A 27672-nucleotide genomic window follows, 5' to 3' on the forward strand; every position below is an offset into this window, starting at 1 on the left:
ATTTGAGCGTGGAAATTGCCTTTCAGGAACTGATATTTGCCTTTACTGAAGCAGAGAAGGAGCACAAGCTGAAAGACAAGCACATCGATCACAACACAAATTTTGGGATTGAAATGGCGACGGATCACCAGGAGCGCTACAAAATTATAAACCCAATCCAAAGCAACAGACGGACAGATGGGCACAAATCTCTATTCTGCAGCACCTACGAAGCACTGGAAGTCTGAAACAGCAGCAGCAACAACGACAAGTCGAACAAATTACAAGACTGACTGAAGAAAATGACGGTTTTTTGTACTCGACGAAGAACCCTAGAAAAGGAACCCAGAGGTAGCAGCATCCGAGAGGCCGACACGAAGAGGAAGTCAATACCCGAACCAACCGCCCTTGCATAGTGGTGACCGCATCTTGTTTTCGCAAATGTTTTCTTGCATGAAACGAAGAAAGTCGCGGAGTTTCCCCGGTCGAATTCACGGGGAACAATCTGTGGCTATGAGCACCACATGGCAAGGAGAGTCTGAGGTGCGTTCTTGACTTCCCACTAATGAAGGCTCCAAAATTTTGCCGCTCCTGCATCAGGTGCAAAATGTTTCAGAGAATTCAGATAAAACCCAACACATACATTTCTTACGAAAAGTTTTGATTTCAGACTTACCTCTGATACAGAACATAGGAAGATTGATGAATTGAGCGAAGCTACTGCGGGGGTGAGGCGCCGCCATTGGAGATGACGGCGGTCTTGATGCGCTCCACGGTGCAGGCGATGAGGCTGTTGACGGTGGCCACCGACCCTAGGGAGAGCTTGGCAGTGGGGACGGAGTCGACCAGGATCTGGAACGCCACCGTCAGGAGCGACCCACCGGTGCCGGTTGCCCCTGCCGCGGCGTGCATTGTCCCTGCAGGACCGTCGGGCAGGATGGCGAAGCCTGATGGCAGGAGTGCGACGTAGTCTGGGTCGCCGCCATTGAGCACCACGTTCATGGCCACCACATCCACCGGCGCGTAGATGACGTAGGAGCCCGACGCGTCCGTGCAGCTCTCTTGCAGGATCAGCATGTTGCTTTGGTTTGAGTTGGTGCTCTGCACATAAACACGCCATATCCATGGTTAATTCGATTATTACACGAATGAGGTTATTGCATGATCAGATTCTATTGTACTTACATTGACACGGAGGAGTGAGACGCAGTTGCCATGGTCGCGTCCATTGGCGATGTGAGCCATTTCTTGGACGATGCCGCCATTGGAGAGGATGTCCCACTGCCAACACCAAAATATGAGTGTTCATCATCAACCATAGAATTTCAAGGAAGTTGGCAATGATCATTTTCATGATAGATGATGTGTGTACCTCGCTGCGAGAGGTCTCATCGCGGAGGAAGTCGAAGACGCGCTTGGGTGGGACAGGGAGCCAGAAGGAGGTGGCGGCGTTGAGGACGATGCCGGGCGGCCTCCCGGGGTCGTCGACGCTCTTCCTGGTCATGACCCTGACGTCCTCGGCGCCGCTCCCCGACAGAGTGGTCCACTGGTGCGCAACGGAGGCTGTCACGCCACCACAGAAGCTCGCCACCATCCTCTCCGCTAGCTTCAGCATGCTCTTCCTCCCCTCCGAGCTAGTGATCACTGCACACATGGACGTGGAGCACCTCTGTCAGTGATCTGCTAGTGATCACGAGCAGATGAACTATGCATGTGTATGACATAGGACGTACCTCCGATGTCGCTGGTGGGGATGTTGCTGGCCATGGCGCTGGCGAGGCGCTCGCACTGGCGGCCGAGGACGCCAACCCACCGGCGGGCGCCGAAGGCGAGGCCGGAGCCGACCAGCGGCTTGTAGATGTTGTGCACGGACCTGTCGTCCACCTCCACGTGCTCCACCCAAGTCACCTTGGAGTAGCCGTTGGGAGCCTCCTGGATGAGGCAGCCGGAGGGCCTGCGCCGGCACTTGACCCCCTGTAGGCCGTCCAGCGACACGTCCACGACGGCCCAGGCCCCATCAGCATTGCGCTTGCAGTAGCGCACGAAGTAGCTCTCCCTCGTCGGCACCAGCGGCGACGGCACCTGGAACTCCACCGACATGACCTGCAGCGCGCCGTCGTAGCACCCAGCCACGCCGGTGGACAGCACCTCCAGGGTCGCCGCCCTCGACACGATGCTCGAGAACACCGCCGCGTACTGGTTCTGCATGAATTCCACACACAAAAGTGAAGCTGAACATCAGTGCAATGCACGATGGATGATCGGAAAAAAGTAGAAATGATCAATGAGTGCTGAGTACTTACGACGTCCATGAGGATCTCGACGAGGCTGGCGGGGGTCATGATGACGACGGCGGCGTCGCGGGAGGCCTCGGAGACGAGGCCATACTGCTTCGGCCCAAGGCCGCCGCGCGGGTCGATGAACATCCTTGCATACTCCTCCTCGTCCAGCGCCAGCGCCTGGTCCACGGTGGTGGCCCAGAGCGGGTCGTCGAGGCGCGCCATGCGGAGCAGCTCCTCCATGGCAGCCACAGCCAGCTCGACCACGACGCCCTGCTGCTTGTCGTCGGGCGGCGCCTGCAGCACGGAGGCGGCCCCGGCGAAGACGTCGTAGGCGGAGGCCCCCGGGGCGGCGGCCAGCGGGCTGGAGAGCACCGGGAAGGGCACCATGGGCTTGCCGACGTACTTGGCGGCGATGGCGGAGATGCGGTCGATCTCGTCGCGCAGGCGCGCGTTCTCGACGCGGAGGTGGTGCTCGTCGAACGACATCTCGCCGAGCGCCGCCGGGCCGCCGCAGTTGGGGCAGGACGCGCTGCTGAGCGCCTCCTTGTAGCGCATGTTCTCGGCCCGCAGCTTGTCGTTGTCCGCCCGCAGCTGCGAGTTCTCGTGCCTCTCGTGCTGGTTCTGCATCCATGCATGATCAGTCAGTCAGCACCACCAACGCCATCAGATTAACAGCCATAACACGTTGCATTTACAGGTGGGGTGAGCTGACAGTGCAATGTGCATGCGGCTGACGGTGCATGCAGTGGGCAGGCCAGGTCACTGTACACGTAGGCGCCATGGCAGCAAAGATTGTGGGGTTTGACTATGGGAGCGTCGGGCAGTGTGCACGCAGACGCGGAGACGGGGCTGCCGCCTGCCTGCATGACCTGACTGCCAGCGTGTGTGTGTGTGTGGGCGAAGTTTGTCCAGATATAGCAACAGGCCATGAATGCGTGCTGCAGCGGCATGGCTGGCTGCCCCGGTCAGAGGCTTAAATGAGGTGGTTGCGACGCTGGCCGGCCGCCACCAAATTTCCCAACAGCCGAAATGCAAGACACCACTTTCATCTCCAATGGTGATTAATTAGATCAGGATGTAGTAATTAGTCAGGGGTGAAAAAAATTACCTTCATCTGGGTCCTCTTGTTCTGGAACCAGAACTTGACCTGGAGCGGCTCCAGCCCGAGCTCCCGGCTCAGCTCCTTGCGCTGCTTGTCGTCAGGGTGCGGGCACTCCTTGAAGAACCTGCATACACACGCATACAATACAATTACACAAATACACATCAATACAATACATACACATTACATCATGCATCGTCCCAATTTTCAATGCGGCAACGGAAAAACATGTCACTAATATAAAATTCCACGACCCATGCACGCATCCCCGATTTAATTGTTGCGGCCAAAAAGCCAGAGGAAATAACAAAAAAGTCCAGCAGCAGCAGCAGTGTGAACCGTGAACGCGTACGTAGGCCTTGAATGAATGCTGCGTCCCCCGTCGTCCGTTCGTTTGGGGAAGGGCGCAAGACAACAGAAACGGTTGCCCGCTCGGCTTTCGGCCCAGGCCGGCCCGGTCAACTTAGAAACGTGTAGGGGTGCGTACGTACGTACGCTCTTTGTCCACTCCACACTACTAGGACTCAATTTGACTTGCGCGTCTCGTATGAACATCCATCCATCCAGTTCCACCCACACTGTTTTGTTCTCTTCTCGTCTTCCCCTCCAATCTCCTCGGCCACCTCCCCTCCCCAACAACAAACATGAAATTTGTTTTTTTTCTCTATATATAGTTTTTTGGCAGTAATTGAAATCTTTAGAACAACGGAAAACATCCATCGGGGAACCCAACAACAAGCGTTTCATGTGTTTTTTCTCTATTATTATTTGGCAGTAATTGAAATCTCTAGAACAATGGGAAGCATTCATTTATTGGGAATTGATGCTTGTGCATGGCCTTTCAATAGCAAGAGATAAATAAGATTTTTTTTTGGTATATATGTATTCATCCTTGATAGACTTCCATCTAACTGCAATTAGAACAAGTGAGAATTTATTCATATTCATTTAAGCAGGGATGGATAACATCCATCCAAGACATTACAACAACAAGAAAGAATTGAACAGAAACGTAGCACTAATCCGACTACAGATCATTAACCAAAAGTACAAGATACATATGTATTTAATGAGCATGATTAAGGAATGGGGAGTGTATATCAACGTATGCTTCCATGAATCTCGATTCAAGAACAAAGCGAAGATTCAAGGAAAGATAACAAGAAGGAATTGAACACGAGTTAAGGAGTGGTACCAGATATGAATGAGCATGCTTGATGTGAGTGAGACTAATCAATTACGGACTAGAAGAGTATACACAGTGGTAATTAACAAAATGTGGAGGAGATTGGGTATACGTACGCTTCCATCTCCTGGATCTGGTGCTGGGTGTGGCGGTGGTAGCGCTTCTTGCGCGGCCGCTGGTTGGGGTCCTGGTCCTGCTCCGCGTTGTCCACGGCGTCGCCGTCCACGTTCTCGCTGCCGGACCGGCTCTCGAACTCGTCCCCCAGCGGGTCCATGGAGTCACGCCCGCGGATCATGCCCACGCCGCCGCCGACGCTGCCGTTGTTGTTGTCGCCGCTCTCCGCCGCGCGCGCCGGGATCTGCTCCAGGAGGTGGTGCGGCAGGAGGTGCTGGTTGCTGCCGTCCAGCAGGTTTGGCTGCAATTTATAGAGGAAGCAAAGTTTAGGTCCGTCGTCGGTCAGTGGTGTGCCGCTAAACATAGAAGCGATTAATCCATTCAATTACGAAGTAGCAAGTCGCAGTACACCGCACATAGGCGAGAAAGTATGCGTATTAATTAATTAGTAGCCAGAGAAAGGGGAGAGGTTTCAGGGCCAAGATGAAACGGAAAAATTTCGTGTAAAAACCATCCAAAAATTCATGCTAATCTGTTTTGGGGAGGAAAAAAACGTGTTCGTGCGGGCAAATAATTTGGGGGGCAGAATGGAAAAGCTAGCTAAAATTAAGCTAGAAATCAGGGATCGAGGGAGAAGAAGTGAAGCAACTTTTGATTTCTCCCTTGATTATTGATGTCTCATTTTCTCCCCAGAGATGTGAAAGCAAGATTGCAAAAAGAAAGGGGGGAGGAGGAAGAGGAAGAATAGAAGGTAGGTTTGGCCATAAAGACCAATAGATTTGGAAGAACAAGGAAGCAAGCAACAGCAAACCTGTGGAAGCAAGCACTATTCTCCACTCCCCTCCCCTCCCCTCTGGATGTGTGCAAGATCAAGAACTGAGGAGAGTGAAGTCTCCCCCCCTCTCTCTAGCCCCCCAACCTATAGCTGCAGTAGTCTTGTTTATCTGCTCCGTTTATATAGGAGCGGGTCTTAAAGAAAGGGGGCTCGTGTGCCCTGAGCTCTGGTGACCTAATCTATGTGTGAACAGCAGCCGCGCCTAAGTACCCGGAGGTAACCCCCCTCCTTCTCTCTCCTCTTCCCAAGGGAAAAAAGCCAGTGGTAAAGTACAAATTATTTTGAGACGGATCGGTACTCCTATATGCAAATCAAGGAGTACCTGTCTCTTCCATCTCTACAAAAAGTGGCAAAATATGCAAATCAAAGCAAGGGGAATTTAAAGAAGCAAATCAGACGGCATCAGTACTTGCAAATAGAAACAAAGGAGAAATTAAAGGAGCAAATCATTAAGGATCAGATGAGTACATGCAAGTCAAAACAAGAGAGTTGTAATCACGCAGAAATTAAAGGCAACACCAACAGCAATGACTCCTGCGAGGCAGTGATCTTTCTTTCCAAAAGGAAGAGAACGGAAATGGAAGCAATACACGCAAATTTAAGCCAATCTCAAGATTTCTTTCAGCTCGAAATTGAACTTTCTGGAGATATACAAAACGTAATACCTGGCCCAGCGACAGTGCTGATGAGGATCCGTAGGGCGCGCCGCCGCTGCTCCGGCCGATCATCGACGACGGCATGTGCCTCGCCGGGATCATCATGGTACTCTCTACCTTGCTGCTAGCCTGTCTAACACCGAAACCCTAGCGCTCGGCTCCTGGTTCCCGCACCTTCCATTTCCTCACATACACATCTGCATCTCTCTCTCTCTCTCCCCTTCCCCTCCAACAAAGATAGTGCTAGTACAGTCCTATATATGGAGAGAGGGGTATATATATCTTGCTTGCCACGCAACAGCACGAGCAGCAGCAGATCTAGTAGAAGGAGGCAGCCCGGAGGAACTTGGCAGAGAGAGATCTAAGATGAGAATCGTATGTGTCTATATATGTTTGCAGCTCCGATCCCTCCCCGTGGCTTGTGTCTAGAAGGAGTTGCGTGCGTGAGACAAAGTTCGGCGAGCTCAGGAGGGGCAGCGAGACGACGGAGAGAGATCTAGAGGAAGGGGACGACGAGCTGGGCGGCCATGGAGGGGGGAGGATGGAGGAGGAAGAAAGGGGGGGAGGAATGTGGAGCGGATGGTGGAGGAGGAAGGAGGAGTTATTGCCGGAGAGTGTTGAGACGGTGCAATCGCATTTATTGAGAAGAGGAATGCGTAGTGCAATTGCTAGGGGAGAGAAAGAAAGAAAGAAGGGGTAGAGTCAGAGAGGAGAGATGGGGGGAGCAGTGGTGTGTGTGTGTATTTTCACTCGGCGATATACGCTGGGATTTTTTGTATTAATGTACTGGTATTAATACGAAGATATCTTGTTTGTGTTAATTGTGCTATATTAAGCATTTCGTATTGAGTTTATATCCTCTATTGCATGCAATCAGTGCGTGTGTATTTAAACTCTCGGCGATATATGACGTGATTTTTGTATTAATGTACTGGTATTACTACGAAGATATTGTTTGGAGATCCTTGGGTGCCATAAGCAAAATGTTTAATTGTGTTATACGTTAAACATTTTGTGATGACTTTGTACCTTCTATTCCATGCAAGCAGAGTGTGTAATTCACTCTCGGCGATATACATTGAGATTTTTGTATCAGTATACTAGTATTACTACGAAGATCTTTGTTTTGAATTCCTTGGGTGCCATAAACAAAATGTTTAGTTGTGCTATAAGGTGAGATTTTTGTATTAATGTACTAGTATTGCTACAAAGATCTTGTTTGGAGCTTCTTGGGTGCCATAAATAACATGTAATTGTGCTACATTAAACATTTCCTATTGAGTTGTATATCTATTCCACGTGTGTGGTGCTCCCCTTTGCTCCTAAATTTAAAACCTTATCATAAAAATTCATGAAAAAATGTAACATAATTTGCCGGCATAGATACAATATGTATCAATCGTGACAACCAAAATTCAAATCAAAGTTGAATTACCCTTTTGTCATCAGAATTTGTGACAAGATAGATACATAGTATACATTAATGCTTTGAATTGTTTCCAAAAATAGCAATTTTGACATGTGTCAAAACACTAAGGTGCACTCGGAGTACTCCACAAGTGGAAGTACATGATAATTTATTGATTATATTTATAATTTTGTTCTTGGCCAATATGTATCTCACTCTAGTTCACAAGAGCATCACATTTTTGGGCATTTTCATGGGTTTAAAGATGTAACAGCAACCACTACTCTATAAATATTTTAATATATGTACAAATAGATATTGAAGGTATGTACCGACAAATTCAAACAAAATGATCAAAGTATTGAAAAAGGTGAGTGGTACAGTTATTTAAACTTCAGTTGTATCCGAGACATCCATGCGTTACACGTGAGATCGATGTCAACGTAAGTATTGATCCTCACTCTTTATCAATCCCTATGGATCGGTCTAGCAATCATGGAATCTATATTTTGTTTACTGAATCACATGAAATTCTAGGGAACTCGACATATGAATTTCATATATGCATTTCATACATATGTATATCGGGACCATTTTGATGAAAATTCGAGTTTGCCAGGGGTACAGATGAATTGATAAAACATTCCTACAAAAAAATCTGCCACTTATACTTTATGATATTCTAATCAGATTGAATGGCAAATATTTCTCATTTCATCTCCTTTCTATGAATATAATAATGCCGTAATATATAATGCACTCTTTTGACTCGAGAAGGCATTCTTCTGCCTCTACGTTTGTTACTCAAGAAATGAAAGAGTTAGGTAGTCGAGGTATTCTAGTATTTCCGGCATGTGATTTATAAATAGCTTCGGCACAAAAGACAAAACGGTCTCTCCAGAGAATTTCATGACTTAGTGTGGGATGGATGCATTTTTGGTCTGAACACTAGGTGAAGCACATAATGGAAATTGCAAAAATAAAATAAAATTGGACTCCTTTTCATCTTAGATCAATCAAGTAACTACCTGTACTGAGCTAATCTATAATCCCCACTCTTAACCAGCATTTGATAGATTATCCAACCCCTAGCAATCTTAGTTATTGGTGGGGGTTCGGTTCGTTAGCAGGTATTTGTTTGGTCATTCAGATAGAGATTGGTATTTTTTTGGAGAGCAACATTCTCTTATAACCAAACATTGGAAGGATAGAAAGGAGTATCCTGAACATAAGGCCAATGGCTAGCATACTTTGTTGAACACTCACTATATTCACATCTAATAGCTAAAGGAAGGAAAATCAACTAAGACCCCGTTTGTAGCGGCGAGCGAGAGTGAAACAAGAGTTTTCATCAAAAGAGCAAAAAGGACAGAAAAGAATAAGGAACTTCTACTCCCTAGGTGGTTATTTGCTGCATAAGACAGTGGTGGGAGCTAAAGGAACGAGTAGGAAGGGCCGCCGCTCAACGGATAGAAGTTACTTTAGGGATAACAGGCTGACCTTCCCCAAGAGTCCACACCGACGGAAAGGTTTGGCAACTCAATGTCGGCTCTTTGCTACTTGAAGCCGTAGGTGGTTCCAAGGGTTGGGCTATTTGCCCATTAATGCAGTACGTGAGCCGGGTTCAGAATGCCGTGAGACACAACCGACAAAAATCCCTCTTTTGCCTCCCTCTATCTCGATGAGAGGAAACAAAAACTCCTTTTACCTGTTGGTCTCTACAAATGGGCGAGGTAGTAGGACATGGTTGAAAGTTTTTTGACACGAGGCCTTGCGCAAAAGACGAGTACTTCATATCCCACAAGGAAAACAATATTGGTTCGCATCTCTATATTAATCCGCATTGCTTGTATGATTAAAGTTCTCTCTCAAGTGCCATCTCATAATGGTAAACTTCTTATGATATAGTAATTTGTCTTAGAATAAGAAATATCTCTTCCCCCTAATTTCACGGCCCCTTGCGGGAATGTGTATCGTTGCTGCATCGCCATCGTATTCATGACTTGCTTTTCCGAAATGCTTGCCAGAACCAAAAGTAAAAATTGTTGTGGATAGGGATCCTGTAAAAACATCTTTTGCGGAACGGGCCAGACCCAGCCATTTCTCAAGAACAAGATATTTTTTTTTGGTTTGTTCCACCTTCCCACCCAATGAAGTGTTAGGATTCTTTTCAATAAAATCCTATGGGATCATAGGTTCTGACATTCCCACTGCTTCTCCTTGAATGGTTAGGTTTGAATCCCGCAATGGAGATTCTACACGATGTCGAATGCAAATAATAATTTTCTTTGTCGCATTATTAGAGTATTATGCTTAGACCTCATGATTGAACTCATTGATGCGTCTAGTTAAATAAATAACAAACAACAAAGTAGTTTAAAATTCTTAAGGGCTATTAATTCCCGTGTTGGTTGATTTATGTGGTTTCATTTAGGGTTTAGTGTTGAGATTTGGGTTCTGAGTTTGCATTCTACAATACATCCTCCAAGTCATCTTTTTATTTTGTGGCACGAACATGTAAGTTAAAACCCTCTTTTGATGTCAAATTGGTTGCAACAAACACATGCACATATAAATTAAACTTGTTTGACTGTCAAGTGTACATAAATTGAACATGACAACAATTTTCAAATCTCTCTCAATCCTTAAATCTGGTAATGCATGGAACTATTATTGTTGAATATGCTAAATCGTGTTATAAAGTTTTATATCAGAAATTTCCATAAGGCAACAAATACCCAATACTTTAGGATCTTTAGTCTGATGAAATCTATGATGCGAATGTTAAACAGTGCTAAATAGTAGTTCATAAACTAGTTAATCTTAGTTTATGTCACTGGGGTAGTCACACCGGACTGGCAAAATCGTAGGTGACATTGTATCTTTGATGGTGAAAGCCTCACAATAATTAAGTTGAGGGTTGTTTAGGTTTTAAAGGGAAAAAATATTCAATTATACTACATATAATTTACAATACATTCATATATGGTAAAATTTGTATTAATTTATTGGTAGAGCATAGACAATTCTTTTGGAGTTTCTTGAGTGCCACAAACAAAAATGTTTAATTGCACCACATTAGACATTCCCAATAAGGTTGTATCCTCTATTCTAAGAATGCGGTCTCCACGTGCTCCTAAAGTTGGAAACATCATCATAAATTCACCATAAAACCATGAATATTTGATGGCATAGACCCAATATGTATTAATCATCTCACCATAAATTCAAATCCGAGTTGACCTACCCTTTTGCCCTTATAATTTGCAACATGATATATACATGTAGTATTCGTGTTATGAATTATTTCAAAATTTCTAGCAATTTTTAGATGTTTCAAAGGGTGCATGTGTGGAATTATTGGATAGTTTCTCGGTTACATTCAAAATTTTCCTCTTGGCCATGTATCCGGGTCTAATTTGCAAGAGCTTCACATGTTTGGGGGCATTTAAATAGCCTTAAAGACGTAACTATGATCACTATTCTATAGTTATTGTAATATATGTACTTTTTAGAAGGGTTCAAATCTATTATTAAGGTTCACCATAAGTAAAAAGCACCCATAACATAATAAAAATTACATTGAGATCCTTGGACCACTAAATGACCATTGCCCCTATCAGAACGAGCCGCCGATGTGTCGTTGTCACTAGTCCCATATCGAAGCCGGCATGGCCTTGTGAATGGCAACTAGAAAGTCTTCATGCACGTGCCCTAAGGACCAGTGCCATGTAGTTGCATTCACCGCCATTGAACCCTGAATTGATCCAAAGAACCCAACACCAATTCTCACGCTCAATGGGAAACGCTAACCTCGTCGCCATGAGGGACTGGTAGGAATCTATGTCAGAGCTCTGTCCAATCCATCCATGAACTTGAGGAGGGTTGGAGCACGAAAGAATGACTCGAAGAAGAAGCGCCACCATCCGTCCGAGGTGCTGCCCCTGTGAGGACTAAAATCCTAACTTATCTACTAGACGGAGCCGAGGCACCGAGATTCCCTGCCCCGCCATGGGTGGTCGCAGCGGCCGATGGAGGGGAGGTGAATCCCCGGTCTCACCGGCGGAGCTCTAGGGGAGGAAGGCTTTTCCCTAGTCGCTTTGGGATAGGGGAAAGAAATACATGGTTTATGTGTCGTATTGTAATATATGTATAATACATATTGAATGCATGTAACGGCAAATTTTCAAAAGAAAGAGATCGAAGTGCTGAAAAGGTGAGTAGTACCGTTATTTAACTTCCCATGTATTCGGGACCTCAGAGCGTTACACGTGAGATCGATGTCAACGTTAGTATTGATTACCTACATGATGTCAAATGCAGAAATTAATTATCTTTTCCGCCTTGTCCGAGCATTAAGCTTCATACCTTTTTTAGAAATGAGGCACTTGCCTGGCTTTAGCGAACTGAGGGCAATCTATCCTGCACAATTTGCCCACACATCGGACATAAACCGTCCCCCGGTCCATGCCGTTTCTGGATTTCTACACCCGAGGGCAATCTATCCCGCACAAGTTGCCAAAGGATTCGGGCTTTCCAAATAACCATCATGTGGAAAGGGGCAACACCGTTATGCAACACACGATAAAGCGAGCGGGGAGAGAACTCGCCCAAAGGCTCGAGCTTCCACCTAAATGAATCTTCTTCCATAGATGGGACAACCTCCCTTAACAAATATACGAGGCTAGTCCATTCGTCAACCTCAATTGGTACTAGGGAGAGGCGGAATTCCAGACACCACTGTCCGTTCCACCTGTTGTCACCAATTAAGGAATTTGGGTGTGATGAGGTGGCAAAAAGTCTTGGAAATCAGGAAGCACACGGTTTCGTACCTAACCACACATCTAGCCATTCCCAATAGTAGTACCGCCCCTACACGAAGGAGATGACGGATTTTCAAAATTGACTTCCATAATTCCGAACCATTTCTGCATGAGGCAGTAGAGACCGGAGCTAGCTGGAGATATTTATGTTTTATAATGTCGAGCCATAAACCCCCTTGACCGGTGAGCATTTTCCATGCCCACTTGCTCATTAAGCACCAGCTCATGTGCTTGATGTTTAGGATTTCGAGGCCCCAACCTCTTGTGGAGCACAATTGGTACTCTAGTGTACCGTGTGACCTTTCTGTTTTCCAAGTTCTTTACCCCACAAGAAGCTGGATCTAGCAAGGTCAGTGAACTACATCTTTAAGCAGAAAGAATCCCATGATGAACGTCGGTAAGCTAGAAAGACATGCACTAATCAAGGTGGTTTTCTCTCCGGTTTACTAGTATTTGCCAACCCATGGTTGAACTCTTGTAGCCACCCGATCGGTAATAAAGAGAAAGTCCTCAATGGTCAGATGTTTATTGGTTAAGGACATACCCAAGTATTTGATCGAAAGGGTTCCCAAACGATAGTTCATAATGTGGGCGGCCCTATGGTGGTCCTCCAGACTCCCTCTAGTGACATACGCCTTGCTCTTGTCAAAATTGATTTTTAGGACCGACATGGATTCAAAACACATAAGCAGGATCTTCAAGTTTGGCTTTCTTCTACCTCCAGATCTTTGTACCTGAACCCTAGCTGCCCCTCCTCCTCGCTAGCCGCCCCTCCTCCTACTCCCTAGCCGCCCCTCCTCCTCTTCCCTTCCTCGCCGCCCCTGAGGCAGCCGCCGGGCAAGCCCGGGGCGCCAAGGATGGTGGCGGCGGGGCCTCGGTTGCCCCGTATCTGCGTGGGGAACCTCGGATCTGGATCGGCAGCTTCATTGGCAAGGCACGGCCGGCTAGCAGCCGTGTGGGCGGTGGATCTGGCGTCCTGGCCGCGCGGGCCGCGGGATCCAGTGGTCGTTGGCGGCTGGCGGCGGTTTCTGCGGTGGCCGGTGCGCGCGATCTGGCGCCTCCCCTCCTCCCCTGTTTGGCGTGCGGGCCAACCTCGTCGGGCCGCGCTTCCTTGGGTCGCCGGTTCTGTACAGGAGGCGCTGCTGGTGCTGGGGATCTAGTTCGGGAGAAATCCCTGGTCGGCCATCGCCGGCCGCGTCGACGGTGACGCCTGAGGGCGCCGTTCACCTCCTTGGAGGCGTCGGTATGGACTGATCCCCTCACTTCCCCTTCCCCTAGGTCTCCCGGGCGAAAGCCCTAACTTTGTTGGGCGGCGACGGCGCTCACGGTGTCGTTCCCTTCTTGAAGGCGCCGCTTTGGGAACTGTTGGGGATATTACTACTGGGCGTAAACCGGCCTATCTGGGTCGGGTTAACTTCGTCAGTAGTTAAGTATGTTAAAGCCCAAGAAGGCAGATGAGGGCTCAAGGCCTATGGTCGGTTCAAGGCCTGTAGCCGTAAACCGGCATTAGTAGTTAACTTGTATTGTAAGTTAGGAATAAGTAGAGACCAAACCGGACACATCTATGAGCCGGTATTGGGACTCTGTAAGCCGACGGGAGTCACCCGTGTATATAAGGGGACGACCCGGCGGCGGTTCAAGGACAACAGATAACAACTCGAGACATAGGCGAAGCTTGTTTGCTCCCTAGTCATCGAAACCCCATCAATTCCGTCACAACTAGACATAGGCTTTTACCTTCATCGAAGGGGCCGAACTAGTATAAACTCTCTTGTGTCCCTGTGTCCGCTTTAACCCCTTCAAGCTAACCCGTAGCGATGGCTCCACGACTAAGTCCTTTCTCTAGGACATCTGCCGTGACGAAGCCATGACAGTTGGCGCCCACCGTGGGGCTATCGCACGATGGTTTCCGGTTCTTGGAGGGCCGCTTTGAAGGACTCGAGGGCTACGCTGTAGGCCGGATGACTAAGAGTCGTCGCGGCAAGTTCTACATCGACGGCGCAGGCTGGGGCCTCGAGGCCGGCTCAATTGAGTACGGGTACCGGGTCCCAGTTGGAGGCATTCACGTTTTCATTGGCAAGATCGGTGAACCGGGCCCTGAGCCAGACATCTGCACCGACCTCGTCGAGACGGCTCAGCGTGCGCGATCCGCCCGGGTTAAACCGGCCATGAAGCGTGCCTTCGTGGGAGTCATCCATGGAGGAAGTTATGAGGATGGATCGAAATCTCGCGGCGATACCGTCGTTTGTTCCGATGACGAGTCCCGGAGAAACCGAATCTCTTTATCAGCTACAAGACGGCCGGATTGGGGGCTGTTCCGATGGCGATAGTATTCCGGACCCCTCTGATCTGCGCAACCGGGTTGGAATATTCATGACTGGCACACAAGCAGCGCTTCATTCTTCGACCGCTGCGGCAACAACCTCCGGTTCAGCAGCAGCGGTGGCTGCCGGGGCAGGAGGCCCTGTGCGCCCGCCAGCTCAAGTTCTATCAGAGCTGTTTGATGCATTGGCTGTGCTTATGGCGGAGGTTAATCCAGCGGATCAGGGCGTTCACAACGCCGAGATTGTAAAAGTGAAGGAACAGATCACCCAGGCCAAGGCAGATCTGGCAGCTGAGGACACCAGGATGGCCACGGAGCGGGCCGCTTTAGACGCACAAGCCTACAGGCTCATGTTAGACCAGAGTGCGTCGCAGGAAGTCATGAGGAGGAAGTACCGATCCCGTTTTCCTCCGTTTTTTGAGGCCAGAAACCTTTTCAACACTCCAGGAGTAGGAACCGGCAATCCGCTGGAGGCAAACCGAGCGGAAGCTCCCGGGACCGGGGCACCGGTTCACCCTCGTTAGATGGACCCGCCTCGTCAAAACACCGTTATACCTCAGGCTGTTTTAACACCTCCGGGTCACTACTCCAACCCGATGGACAATCTCGTTGCCGCTGCTGCACGGCTGGAGGCCATCCCAATTGAAGGTGATTCGCCGCAGGCAGTAGAGACGCGACGGGTCAAGGAGCTTCTGAGGACAGCTTTGGTCCAACAGGAAGCATACTTGTACAGCCGCGACCGGATCCACTCGACCCCCCGTCCAAGCCGAAGCTATAGCAGACATATGGACGAAGCGGCAGTGTCGAGTAACGAACGACGTGGAGCACCCCGTGGCAACAACCCGACGGGTGGTGCTGATAACGCTCAGGAAGTGGTGGACCGGGCCCGGGCGCGCAGGGAGGCCGAGTTAGCCACACAACATCAGGCTCGGCAGCTCACGCCGGTTCGTCCAACCATCTCGATCGAACCTGGTGTTACTTCTAGTTCTTTGGGGGTGCCTTGCCTTATCCCCGCTTTACGCAATGTACGCCTGCCTAAGGATTTCAAGGGCCCGCGCAAGGTACCAAATTACACGGTGGATCAGCCTCTGGAGACATGGGTGGAGAGCTATGAGATGGCCATGGAGATGCTTGATGTGGATGACGCGACGTGTGAGAAATACTTCACCATGATGCTTGAAGGAACGGCCCGTACTTGGTTAAAAAGCTTGCCGGCTAATTCTATCAGCTCATGGGCCCAATTACGAGCCCGGTTTATCAGCAATTTCAAGGATACATGTAAACAGCCTATGTCGATAGTGGACTTAGCTGCATGCGTCCAGGAGGAAGGAGAATCAACGACTCATTGGGTGCGCCGGGTTTCACAAGTGTTGCACTCATCAGATCGCATCAACGCTGACACCGCAGTGTTAACCCTAGAAGGCAACTGCCGGTTTGGGCCCCTGAAGCTGAAGTTGGGACGGATGAAGCGTCATTGTACTAACATGGGGACCCTCATGGCCGCTTTGGTGAAATATGCTGATTCTGATAGTACCAAGGATCCCGAATCTGATGATGACAAGACAGGGAAGGGAAAGAGGAACATCAACTCCAAAGGTCAGCAGCATCACTGGGCAGGTAATGATGGTGGAGGCAAGCATAAAGCGGATGGTAACATGGACTTTGTGCCTAATACCAACGCACAGGACAATGGCCAGCGACGTAGGGGTAAACCGAAAAATCGTAATGGGGCACCCAACCCTAACCCAGACCGCCTAAACTATCTGCTAAGCCAGCCCTGTCCAAGACATGGGACGAAGGAGGTGCCAGCAAACCACCTTTGGAAGGATTGCTTTATTATGCAGGAGTTCAAGAATTCTAATAATTTCCGGTATGATCATGAATCTGGCGGTGGCTCAGGATCCGGGCCGGGTTACGGTGGAGGAAGTTCCGGTTCAGGATTTAATGGTAATCCAGGCGGACATAATGGTCAAAATAGTCAGAACAACCAGGGTGGTTACAACCAACAGCAGCAACAGTCAGGTTACCAGAGCAACCCAAAGCAGTTGAGTAGTGGGCAGTACCATGTTTTCACCACTAGCTTGGACAAGCGAGACCGGAAGGTTCAGAGGCGGGCGGTCAACTCTATTGAACCGGCCATACCCCGTTATCTACGTTGGTCTGAACAGCCAATCATATGGAGCAGAGAGGATCACCCTCCCCAGGTCGATAATCCGGGTCAGTTGGCTCTGGTGGTGGCACCTCAGGTGGGAGGTTATAAGTTCACCAAGGTGCTCATGGATGGAGGTAGCAGCATTAATATCTTGTACTATGAGACCTTCCGTCGTATGGGACTGACAGATAAAAATCTTAAACCGTCTAACACGGTGTTCCACGGTGTAGTACCTGGCAGATCAGCATATCCTGTTGGTAAGATAGCTCTGGAAGTGGCCTTTGGGGATGATCATGATTCCAGGTCGGAGACATTGATGTTTGAAGTGGTGAAAATCCAAAGTCCGTATCACGCCCTATTTGGGCGACCGGCCTACGCCAAGTTTATGGCACGGCCCTGTTATGTGTATTTACAGCTCAAGATGCCGGGTCACAAGGGGACAATAACGGTTCACGGAAGCCACAAAATCGCTTTGGAGTGCGAGGAAGGTGATGCGGCCTATGCAGAGTCGGTTTGTGCCACCGAGGAGCTGAAGTATTATAAGGAAAAATGTTGATCCAGCGGACATGACTCCGTTAAAGAAGCCAACTACGGAGCATGATCCGGCCCTGAAGTTCAAATCGGCAGCAGAAACTAAGCTTGTTGACTTTGTACCTGGCGATTCGTCCAAGCAGTTCAGCATCAGTGCTAATTTGGATCCGAAATAGGAAAGCGCGCTCATCGAGTTCATCCATGAGAATTGGGACATTTTTGCATGGAAGCCCTCTGACATGCCAGGTGTACCGAGGCAACTCGCTGAGCACACCCTTAATGCGGATCCTAAATACAAACCAGTGAAAAAGTTCCTCCGCCGGTTTAATGAAGAAAGACGCAAGGCAATTGGAGAAGAGGTAGCCAGGCTCTTAGCAGCTGGTTTTATTGTTGAAGTTTTTCACCCTAAGTGGCTTGCCAATCCGGTGCTGGTCCTTAAGAAAAACGGCACCTGGCGCATGTGTGTGGATTACACAGATCTTAATAAAGCTTGTCCAGCAGATCCTTTTGCCCTCCCCCGTATTGATCAAATTATTGATGCTACGGCGGGTTGTGAGCATTTAAGTTTTTTGGATGCATATTCTGGCTATCATCAGATCAAAATGGCAGTTAAGGACCAGGAGAAAACGGCATTCATAACTCCCTTTGGAGCCTTCTGCTATGTGTCTATGCCCTTTGGGATCAAGAGTGCCCAGGCAACTTATCAACGTTGTGTGCAAAATTGTTTACACAAACAAATTGGCCGTAATGTACACGCCTACATGGATGATATCGTGGTTAAATCCAGGGAGAAGGAGACTCTGATTGGTGATTTAAAGGAAACCTTTGATAACTTGAGGACATACAGGATGATGCTTAATCCGGACAAATGCATCTTTGGTGTACCGGCGGGCAAGTTATTAGGCTTCCTGGTGTCCAATAGGGGAATTGAGGCTAATCCGGAGAAGATCACAGCCATCACCTCCCTGGCTAAACCAAAGTGTGTCAATGATGTTCAACGCCTGGCAAGCCGGATTGCCGCGTTAAGCCGGTTTATCACTCGTCTTGGTGAGAAGGCAATCCCTTTGTATCAGATGTTGAAGAAGACAGATCAGTTTGTCTGGAGTTCTGCTGCTGATGAAGCATTTGAGGACTTAAAGCGGCAATTGGCCAATCCGCCTGTGCTCGCCGCTCCCATTGACAAGGAGCCGTTACTGCTATATGTTGTTGCTAATGCTCGGACGGTCAGCGTGGCTATTGTGGTGGAGCGAAAGGAGGCAGGTAAGGAGCATCCGGTTCAACGTCCGGTCTATTATATCAGCGAGGTGCTCATTGAGTCCAAGCAAAGGTATCCGCATTGGCAGAAGCTGGTGTATGGAGTTTTTATGGCAAGCCGAAAGCTTAAACAATATTTCCAAGGGCATCCAATTACGGTGGTCAGTTCTGCTCCTTTGGGGGATATCATCCAGAACCGGGAAGCAACTGGCCGGATTGCCAAGTGGGCTATAGAGCTTGGGCCGCACGATTTGAAGTATGTGCCTCGGACGGCGATTAAGTCTGAAGCACTGGTTGATTTTATCAATGATTGGACGGAAATGCAAGCACCTGAAGAAAAGCCGGATCACACATATTGGACCATCCATTTTGACGGATCCAGGCAATTGGAAGGTTCGGGGGCTGGAGTCGTATTAACTTCCCCACGAGGTGATAAGTTTTGTTATGTTCTCCGCTTAATGTTCCCTTGTACTAACAATGCAGCTGAGTATGAAGCCTTGCTCCATGGTCTCCGGATGGCTAAGGAGATGAATCTATGTCGAGTTAAGTCCTTCGGTGACTCGGACCTCGTGGCTCAGCAAGTGTCTGGCACTTGGGACTCCAAGGATCCACTCATGGCAGCATATCGTCGTGAGGTGGATATTGTTGCAGGTCACTTCAAAGGCTATCAGGTGGACCACGTGGACCGGCGGAAAAATGAAGCGGCAGACGCTTTAAGCCAGCTGGGCTCTCAGCGCAAACCGGTTCCGCCCAATGTTTTTCTGGATGTGTTGCACAACCCATCGGTCAAGATCCCTGGTGAAGCGGATTTGGCTATTACTGATCCGGAAGCTCAATTGGTGGCAGCTCTTCATGTTATTCCGGATTGGACGCTTCCCTACCTGGCGTACAAGAACCGGGGCGAGTTACCGGAGGATAAGACTCTGGCCAGACAGATAATCCGGTGATCCAAGTCCATGACTATTATCAACGGCGAGTTGCATCATTGTAGTGTGTCAGGAGCATTTCAATGCTGTGTGTCTCCTGAAGAAGGCCGTGAAATTTTGCGTGAAATCCACGCAGGAGATTGTGGTCACCACGCCGGTTCAAAATCTCTGGTGGCTAAAGCGTTTCGCCATGGCTTCTATTGGTTAACTGCTCATGCTGATGCAGAGGATCTGGTCAGACGATGTGATGGTTGCCAAAAGTTCTCAAGACGTGCTCATGTACCAGCTCAAGGATTGAGAATGATTCCAATTACTTGGCCGTTTGCGACTTGGGGGCTGGATATGGTTGGGCCTTTCAAAAGGTCCAAAGATAAGAAGACCCACCTCCTGGTGGCGGTTGACAAGTTTACAAAGTGGGTGGAGGCAGAACCTGTTAGTAAGTGTGATGCGGCCATGGCGGTTCAGTTCATTAAAAAAGTGATTTTCCGGTTTGGCTTTCCACACAGTATCATCACAGATAATGGTACCAATTTGTCCAAAGGTGCCATGAATGAGTTTTGCGAACGAGAGCACATCCGGCTCGACGTTTCATCAGTGGCACACCCACAGTCCAATGGTCAAGCAGAAAGAGCTAATCAAGAGATTTTGAGAGGCATCAAGCCCCGGCTCATGGTTCCTTTGCAGAGAACGCCGGGTTGTTGGGTAGAAGAATTACCATCTGTGTTATGGACCATCAATACAACACCCAACAGGTCAACAGGATACACACCGTTCTTCATGGTTTATGGAGCGGAGGCGGTTCTCCCCAGTGATATTCGTCATGATTCACCTCGTGTGACGGCTTATATTGAAGCGGACAATGAAACAACACGACAAGATGCTTTGGACCGGTTGGATGAAGAGCGTGACATAGCAGCCGCCCGATCGGCGATTTACCAACAGGATCTTCGTCGTTATCACAGTCGCCGAGTCAGAACCAGAACCTTCCAGGAAGGAGATTTGGTGCTTCGGCTCATCCAAGATCAGACTGATATGCATAAGTTATCCCCACCTTGGGAGGGGCCTTTCGTGGTCAGCAAGAATCTGCACAACGGGTCATACTATCTGATCGATATTCGAGAGCATAAGGACTCACGTACATCAGAGGAGGAAACCAACAGGCCGTGGAACATAGCTCATCTTCGGCCTTATTATACCTGAGCCATTGGTTCTACTTATGTACATATTACAATGATGTATATATTATGATTAAATATAATAAACCGGAACTCAGCTAAAGCGGGGTATCTGTTCTTTTACATCATGTGTGGTTACACGGAGTTGTTCTAAAGCGGCCTCTGGTTTACCCCTTGAGTTCGCTTTTTAAAAAGCATTGTGTTATATCACTTGGAGGTTTGGTCGTGTCCGAACCAATACCATACCTCTTGATAGGCGAGAGCCACCAGATCATTTGGGGACATGGTCACGTCTGAACCACTCATGCCTCTTGATCGGCCTAAGGCCACAGAATCACTTGGGGGCTTGGTCGAACCCGAACCATCGCCATGCCACTTGGTCGGCATAAATGCCACGGTTTCATTTGGGGACCTGGCTGACTAGAACCATAGTTACACCTAACGGAAGCTTGGTCGTGTTCGGCCATGGTAACGCCATTTGATCAGCTCAAATAAACCTTTTTTACAGACGGTTTTGTCATTGCTTTTGCTTCGCACTTTTCTTGGCAAGATACTTTTTTCTTTTTTATTGCGTTCTTTTTAAACCGACAAAGTTTTCAACCAATCAATTGACGGAACACAGTTCACGTCAATCCGGAGACTATTTGCCCGGTTTGATCCTTGTTGTTAACATCCTCTTATGGAGTAACACGGTGTTTATTATAACCCGGCACGGTTTACATGGTAAACCAGCGTCATATATATACAGGAGCTGTTATCTCCTCCAACAGTGTGGGTTTGCAAAACTCCGCTTCAAGATTGGCCAAGCCAACTTCACGCTCAACGATGGCAGGTATTATGTATCTCAAAAATTTGGTCATATACTTAAAAAAAATTTGGGTGTTTTGACTTCATATATGCAGACATCATATTCCGCCTGACGGTACAACCGCGGTGGCACTTAAAGAGTTTCTTATTGCAGAAAGTGCTTTGGAAAATTCATCACCACAGGAAGAACAACTTATGCACGAAGGCATATCAACATCAAAAGTATCAGCTAGCCTATTACAAGGCAACACGGTGCCCATAATAATATCATTGTTTTCGCAAAGGAGAGGCAGTTTTAAAACCGGCTTCCGGTTCAAGCTTGGTCACCAGCCTGGCCTGATGGTTGTGGATCATCCTGCGCCGCTTCAGCCTTCGTTTCTCTACCCAGTGGCTGGAAATCAACAGTTGTCCAGTCGATTCCCATTAATGCTTGAAAAACAGCTTCATCATGGATCAGCAATGACAGGTCAATATCGGGAGCGTAAGTATGCTTACGGATTGGAGGGATCAGATTTTTGATTCATGGATTGGTGCAGCTATTCGCTTGTTCTGATTGTCATATTGGGCTTGATAATGAGACAAGTCTGCTTCTTCAGCCAATTGACAAGCTAGCGGACGTACCTCCCAGTTTATTGCTCGCAGATCTGCTTCACCAAATTCTGACCCGTCTTCCTTCAAGCTGGGATAGCCCTGAGCCGCTTCAATAGGATCAAAATCAGGCACCCAGGCTTTTGCCCGGATTAAGCCATTGATCGCACCGGTTTGAGTAGCAGATTTCTTCAGCTCTTCAACCCGGGCAGGAAGCACCAACAGTTTCATCAGAGTGTCTTGAATCAAAGTAGGCGCCGGTTTGTTATGGGATGCGGTACAGATGATCCGCTGGGCACCAGTATACAATTGTTCAACCAATGTATATGCGGCTTTCAGTTTCTTCCGCACATCTGACCCCAAGTGACCAATGCGTGTCCCTGAAATACCATAAAGGGTTAATAAACCGGCAACTCTCTAAGAAGGCAGAGCCAATTCAGAAGTCAAACTGACTTACCAAAGATAGCAGTAGTCATGGCATGCATGTGCCGCTTTATGCTGGTCATTTCATCTGCTACTGGTTTTAGTGCAGCCTCGGCATCCTCTGCTCGTTTGATTAAAGCGGACTTTTCAGTGGCCCAATCCGTCTGCTTCTTCTTGAAGCTCTCCTTAAGCTGTTCCATGGCGCTTAAAGCATTGGCTAATTCCTCTTTTGCTTTGGAGGTTTCAGCTTGTTGGGTTTTCAGGTTTTCTTGGAGATCGGCGACTTGGCTTTCTTTCGTTTTCAGCTCCGCCTGCATGCAGACAGTTATATGCTTCAACAAAACGGTACAAGGATTGAAGTACCAACCACATAACAAGTTATGCACTTAGCACTTGGGGGCTAATGCATATTCGATCTTCATCTTTCAATTGCTTACAAAGTCCCAAGATCAATACAAGTATTCAACTTGGCACTTGGGGGCTAATGGCTATTTGCTCGTATATATATTCTGATGCAGCAATCTCAATTACTCAAAGTACCGGTTTAACTACGCTAAGTTGAACCGGCCCTTGGGGGCTACATCGGCGAATTTCAAAGTATTAAGATTTATGTTAGTAAGTCCCGGTTTGAAAGAAGATTACAAACCGGCCCTTGGGGGCTAGGAGAGTCAGCAAGTATTGAAGCATACAAGCAGGAAAGAGCATATGGAAGTTACCTCGTATTTATCCTTCATCATATTAACCAGACTGGCTTCATAGTCACGGCTGGTATACAGTCGGTTCAGGTAGCCGGAATGGATATCTTGGGGATTTAGACCAGCATAAGTTGCCAGATCAGCATTCCACTTGCCTTTACCAAAGGTAGCAAATTCTTCCTTGGCAGAATGTTTGGACAAAGCAACAGGATTGCTTGGCTCGGTATGGCCAGTGCCAGTAATGACAACCTCGTCCTCCTGAGTATCGTCGGTTTGCACGGGGGCTGTTGGCTTGTCGGTAGTTTTTGCTGGACCGGTGGATCTCTCAATCCGGATGGAGCCTGTGGGATGATTGACAGGACCCGAGGCATCAGTAGGTCTCTCTTCAGCAATAAGATCGTCGTCTTGCTGCGGTGGATCGTTGGGTATATCCTCAGGAATAGCCGCTTCAAGATCGGGTGTCTTGCCTGGCTCAAGAACGGCATCTTCTTCGGCCGCTTTGTCCAGGCGGGCCTTCTTGCTTGGCCTAGGTTTGGCCCTAAAAAGAATAACAAAATCAAATACAGCATATGTTCTAAGGCGATGTGCTGCAAGTATCATAATAAGTATAGCTTACCCAAGCACCGTTTTGAGCGGTGGCAGCTGAGTAGCCGATGACTCGCCAGAAGATGAGCGGGAAGTAACCTGGTAATCGAAATCAGATGGATTAAGAGGTTGACGAAAGCAGCCCGCTTCAGGACAATCACTGACAAGCAAATTAGAGACCTCTGAACGGCGTTTCCGAACCAGACTGTTCGGTAAACCGGCGGAGGTAACTACCTGGCCGCTGTGCCGGGTTGTGTGACGAGCTTCGTGCTGTTGGGTCTTCATAAGAAATTTGGGATCCAAATAAGCAAGAGGATGAGAAAATTTAACTTTCCGGTTTTCCTGACGGATTTTTAGCAAAGGCAAAGGTTCTGAATCAGAAGAGAGAATAATTACCTCTGCAGCATCAGCGTGGCTGGCCTCGGCATCATCCTGACAAATATCATCATCAATAAGACGCATGAAAAATAAGCCAAGTGAGTCAAGCTCTACCTCAAGGTCCAGGTTATCCACATCATCATCAGGGGCCGGATTAGAAGATGCTGTAGTTCTTTTCCTGTGGGCAGTCTTCTTTACAGCTTTAGTCTTTTGTCGGGTAGCTCTTTCCGGTTTGTCTGGTTTTTCCGGTTTCTCCTGCGGCAATTTCTTGCTCCAAAACGGATCATTGCCCTGATTACACAGACACTGATATTAAACAATGACCAGATATATCAATAACAGATTCAGCAAAAGGAAAAATCAAGGTCTTACCGCTGGCGATTTGTTGGTGGCACAGAAGGGAAGCAGGCCGTTTTTAGCACAGATATGTTCCGGTTCATTCAGCATCTTATTCACAGCCTCTGTGATTTCTTCATCGGTGAGCTAAATTTTGGAATGTCGCAGTGGGTCATCAACGCTGCCGGTATACTCGCACATCAAACCGAAGCGCTGACTAAGGGACAGTATGCTCCATGATATCCAACAGCGAGCGAGATCAACCCCTGTTAAACCATTGGCCATAAAGGCTCTGAGCTTCGACAGTTGAGGAGCATATTTGCTTCTCTCCTGGGCAGTCAATCTTTGCGGAAAAGGGTGTGTATTGCTGAGCCGCTCCGGACGAAAGCCGGGCAAGGGATTCTCACCAGCAGGAGAGGTGTCTTTGCAGTAGAACCATGTCTGATTCCACTCTTTGGGGTGGCTGTGCAGTTTGGCGTGAGGGTATGTGACCTCTTTCCTTTTCTGGATCGCCACGCCACCCAACTCTGTATTGGAGCCGTCAGTAAACTCAGTACGGCGGTTTAGATGGAAAAGGTCTCGGAACAATTCCACTGTGGGCTCCTCTTGAAAGAACGCTTCACAGAGCACTTGGAAGTGACACATATTTGTAACAGAATTGGGGCTAGTGTCTTGTGGATGGAGTTGGAAATCGGCCAAAACATCTCGGTAAAATTTAGAACCGGGTGGCTTAAAGCCCCGATCTAAGTGATCTACGAAAACAACAACCTCTCCTTCTTGAGGAGTGGGAGGGCCTTCTTTGCCAGGAGCCCTCCAATGGATGGTATCTTTGCTGCCTAAAGCGCCGATCAGGACTAGATCGTCCAGCTGAGCCTCTGTGACGCGAGAAGGAACCCAATTGCATTCATATACTTGCTTGGCCATGATGGAATCTACAAGGTAGAAGATCCCGGTTTAAAAATGCATTTGATCAAGGTACATTGGTATGTGCAATGTTAAACCGGAGACAGATCTATCTAAACGGGAGTTTTATGAAGCAACAACATCTGGCGGTTCAACAAGGGGACTAATGGTATATACCAGTTTGACAATTTTTTCCTACAAGGTTAAACCGCTGGGTTTAAACATTGAAGCAGATGAGTAAGTTTATAGAAACAGATTTCGTAAGATTTCTCTACAGCGATGGATCTGAAGCAAGTTCAGAAAAAAGATAAATATTCAGAGGTCCAAAAGGAGCAGTACCGAATCAATGAGGAAAACGTACATACAGATCTATGGTTTTGAGATGTGTAAGTGAAAGCGAAGGGTAAACAGCTACCATTGCACAGAATAAAGATTTGCGGAGCCATCTAAAGATCTATCGTATGAGCAAGAGGCAGATGATGAACACTGAAGAACTGTGAAACCCTAGGTCAGATCTACGGGGGAAAGGATAGAAGATTTACCGGAGCTGAGGAAGACGCGGAAGGTTGCCGCGATGCTCTGGTGCGCTCAGGTTGATGCAGCGGCCAAGGTTGAGGCAGAGGTCGACGGCGGCGGCGGAGCTCCGAGGCTGGAGACGCGAGGAAGACGAAGAAGGCACGAAGGGGAGAAAAGAAATGACCCTTCGGTCCTATTTATAAGGCGAAAGAACATGTGTTCGGCGCGACAATCAAGGGGCTACGAAACGGAGCTGTCGCCTCGATTTCCGCAGATCTATTAAACAAAGAAGCATAATGGATAACTTCGTTATGACAGGTGACGTCACTCCGGTTTACAGCAATCAGAGAATATGACATCATGGTGGTTTACCAATTTATGAGAAGATGTTGAAGATGAAGTTTTTGTTAAAGGATTGACATGAACCCGTTCAAATCAATCTGGGGCCTAATATTGGGGATATTACTACTGGGCGTAAACCGGCCTATCTGGGCCGGGTTAACTTCGTCAGTAGTTAAGTATGTTAAAGCCCAAGAAGGCAGATGAGGGCTCAAGGCCTATGGTCGGTTCAAGGCCTGTAGCCGTAAACCGGCATTAGTAGTTAACTTGTATTGTAAGTTAGGAATAAGTAGAGACCAAACTGGACACATCTATGAGCCGGTATTGGGACTCTGTAAGCCGACGGGAGTCACCCGTGTATATAAGGGGACGACCCGGCGGCGGTTCAAGGACAACAGATAACAACTCGAGACATAGGCGAAGCTTGTTTGCTCCCTAGTCATCGAAACCCCATCAATTCCATCACAACTAGACGTAGGCTTTTACCTTCATCGAAGGGGCCGAACTAGTATAAACTCTCTTGCGTCCCTGTGTCCGCTTTAACCCCTTCAAGCTAACCTGTCGCGATGGCTCCACGACTAAGTCCTTTCTCTAGGACATCTGCCGTGACGAAGCCACGACAGGAACCTTGGGGCTGGGTGGCGCTTGTGGGTGGTGGGCGACGGCGGTGGTTGATAATCCCCAAGTGCAGGGAATCATTGTAGCAATTTCCAAAGGTGGAAGTGATAAGTATGGAGTGTCGAACCCACAAGTAGCTAAAGGTAAGATCAATATTCTCTCAAGGCCTATCTGCCACTGATACGACTCTACGTACACCGAATGTTTGCTTCCAACTAGCAACGAGAAATAAAACTACGTTGTGGGTATGAAGTGGATAACTTTGCATGATATCGGAGAGGTAAAATATAAAAGTAGGTGTTGTTATCATGAAGTTAGAATATATTACTAAATATTATAAATAGCGAGTGTGGAATAATGGTGGATCGGTGTGCGGAATCGTCCTAGGCAATTGTCAACAAGACCGGTAATCACTATTCCAGTTTCATACGAGGGAGAGGCATAAGCTAACATACTTTCTCTACTTGGATCATATGCACTTATGATTGGAACTCTAGCAAGCATCCGCAACTACTAAAGATCATTAAGGTAAAACCCAACCATAGCATTAAAGCATCAAGTCCTCTTTATCCCATACGCAATAACCCCCTTACTCGGGTTTGTGTTTCAGTCACTCATGCAACCCAGTATAAGTGAATCATAAACGTATTGCAACACCCTACAGCGGGAATCCCTCACGCTTGCGCGACACGGAGGGCACCATAGGACAACACCAAAGTAAAACATACAACTCATACC

The 27672-nt window shown here is 48.0% G+C and overlaps 1 protein-coding gene across 1 annotated transcript; it reads right to left on the minus strand.

Annotated features, from left to right (window-relative positions):
- Positions 1-84: 84 nt before the first annotated feature.
- LOC147986836 (homeobox-leucine zipper protein ROC2-like) lies at positions 85-6782 on the minus strand. Its single transcript, XM_087544966.1, has 9 exons — positions 6164-6782; positions 4666-4964; positions 3370-3487; positions 2283-2882; positions 1713-2181; positions 1352-1623; positions 1165-1260; positions 656-1080; positions 85-570 (listed from the first exon to the last, which is right to left on the minus strand). The coding sequence occupies exons 1-8, from the start codon at positions 6257-6259 to the stop codon at positions 697-699; spliced, it is 2334 nt and encodes a 777-aa protein (XP_087401092.1). The 5' UTR covers positions 6260-6782; the 3' UTR covers positions 85-570; positions 656-696.
- Positions 6783-27672: the final 20890 nt, after the last annotated feature.

This window comes from Triticum urartu, chromosome 2A, assembly GCF_056163025.1.
Source record: "Triticum urartu cultivar PI428250 chromosome 2A, HENAU_Tu73, whole genome shotgun sequence".
NCBI classification, from domain to species: Eukaryota; Viridiplantae; Streptophyta; class Magnoliopsida; order Poales; family Poaceae; genus Triticum; species Triticum urartu.

Bases quoted from the DNA above. Each gene is read 5' to 3' on its own strand.
- LOC147986836 (XM_087544966.1), bottom strand. From the start codon at position 6,259: ATGATGATCCCGGCGAGGCACATGCCGTCGTCGATGATCGGCCGGAGC. The intron at 4,965-6,163 runs GTATTACGTTTT...TATAAATTGCAG, and splicing joins CAGCACTGTCGCTGGGCCAG to CCAAACCTGCTGGACGGCAG. The intron at 1,081-1,164 runs GTAAGTACAATA...GTTTATGTGCAG, and splicing joins TCTCACTCCTCCGTGTCAAT to AGCACCAACTCAAACCAAAG.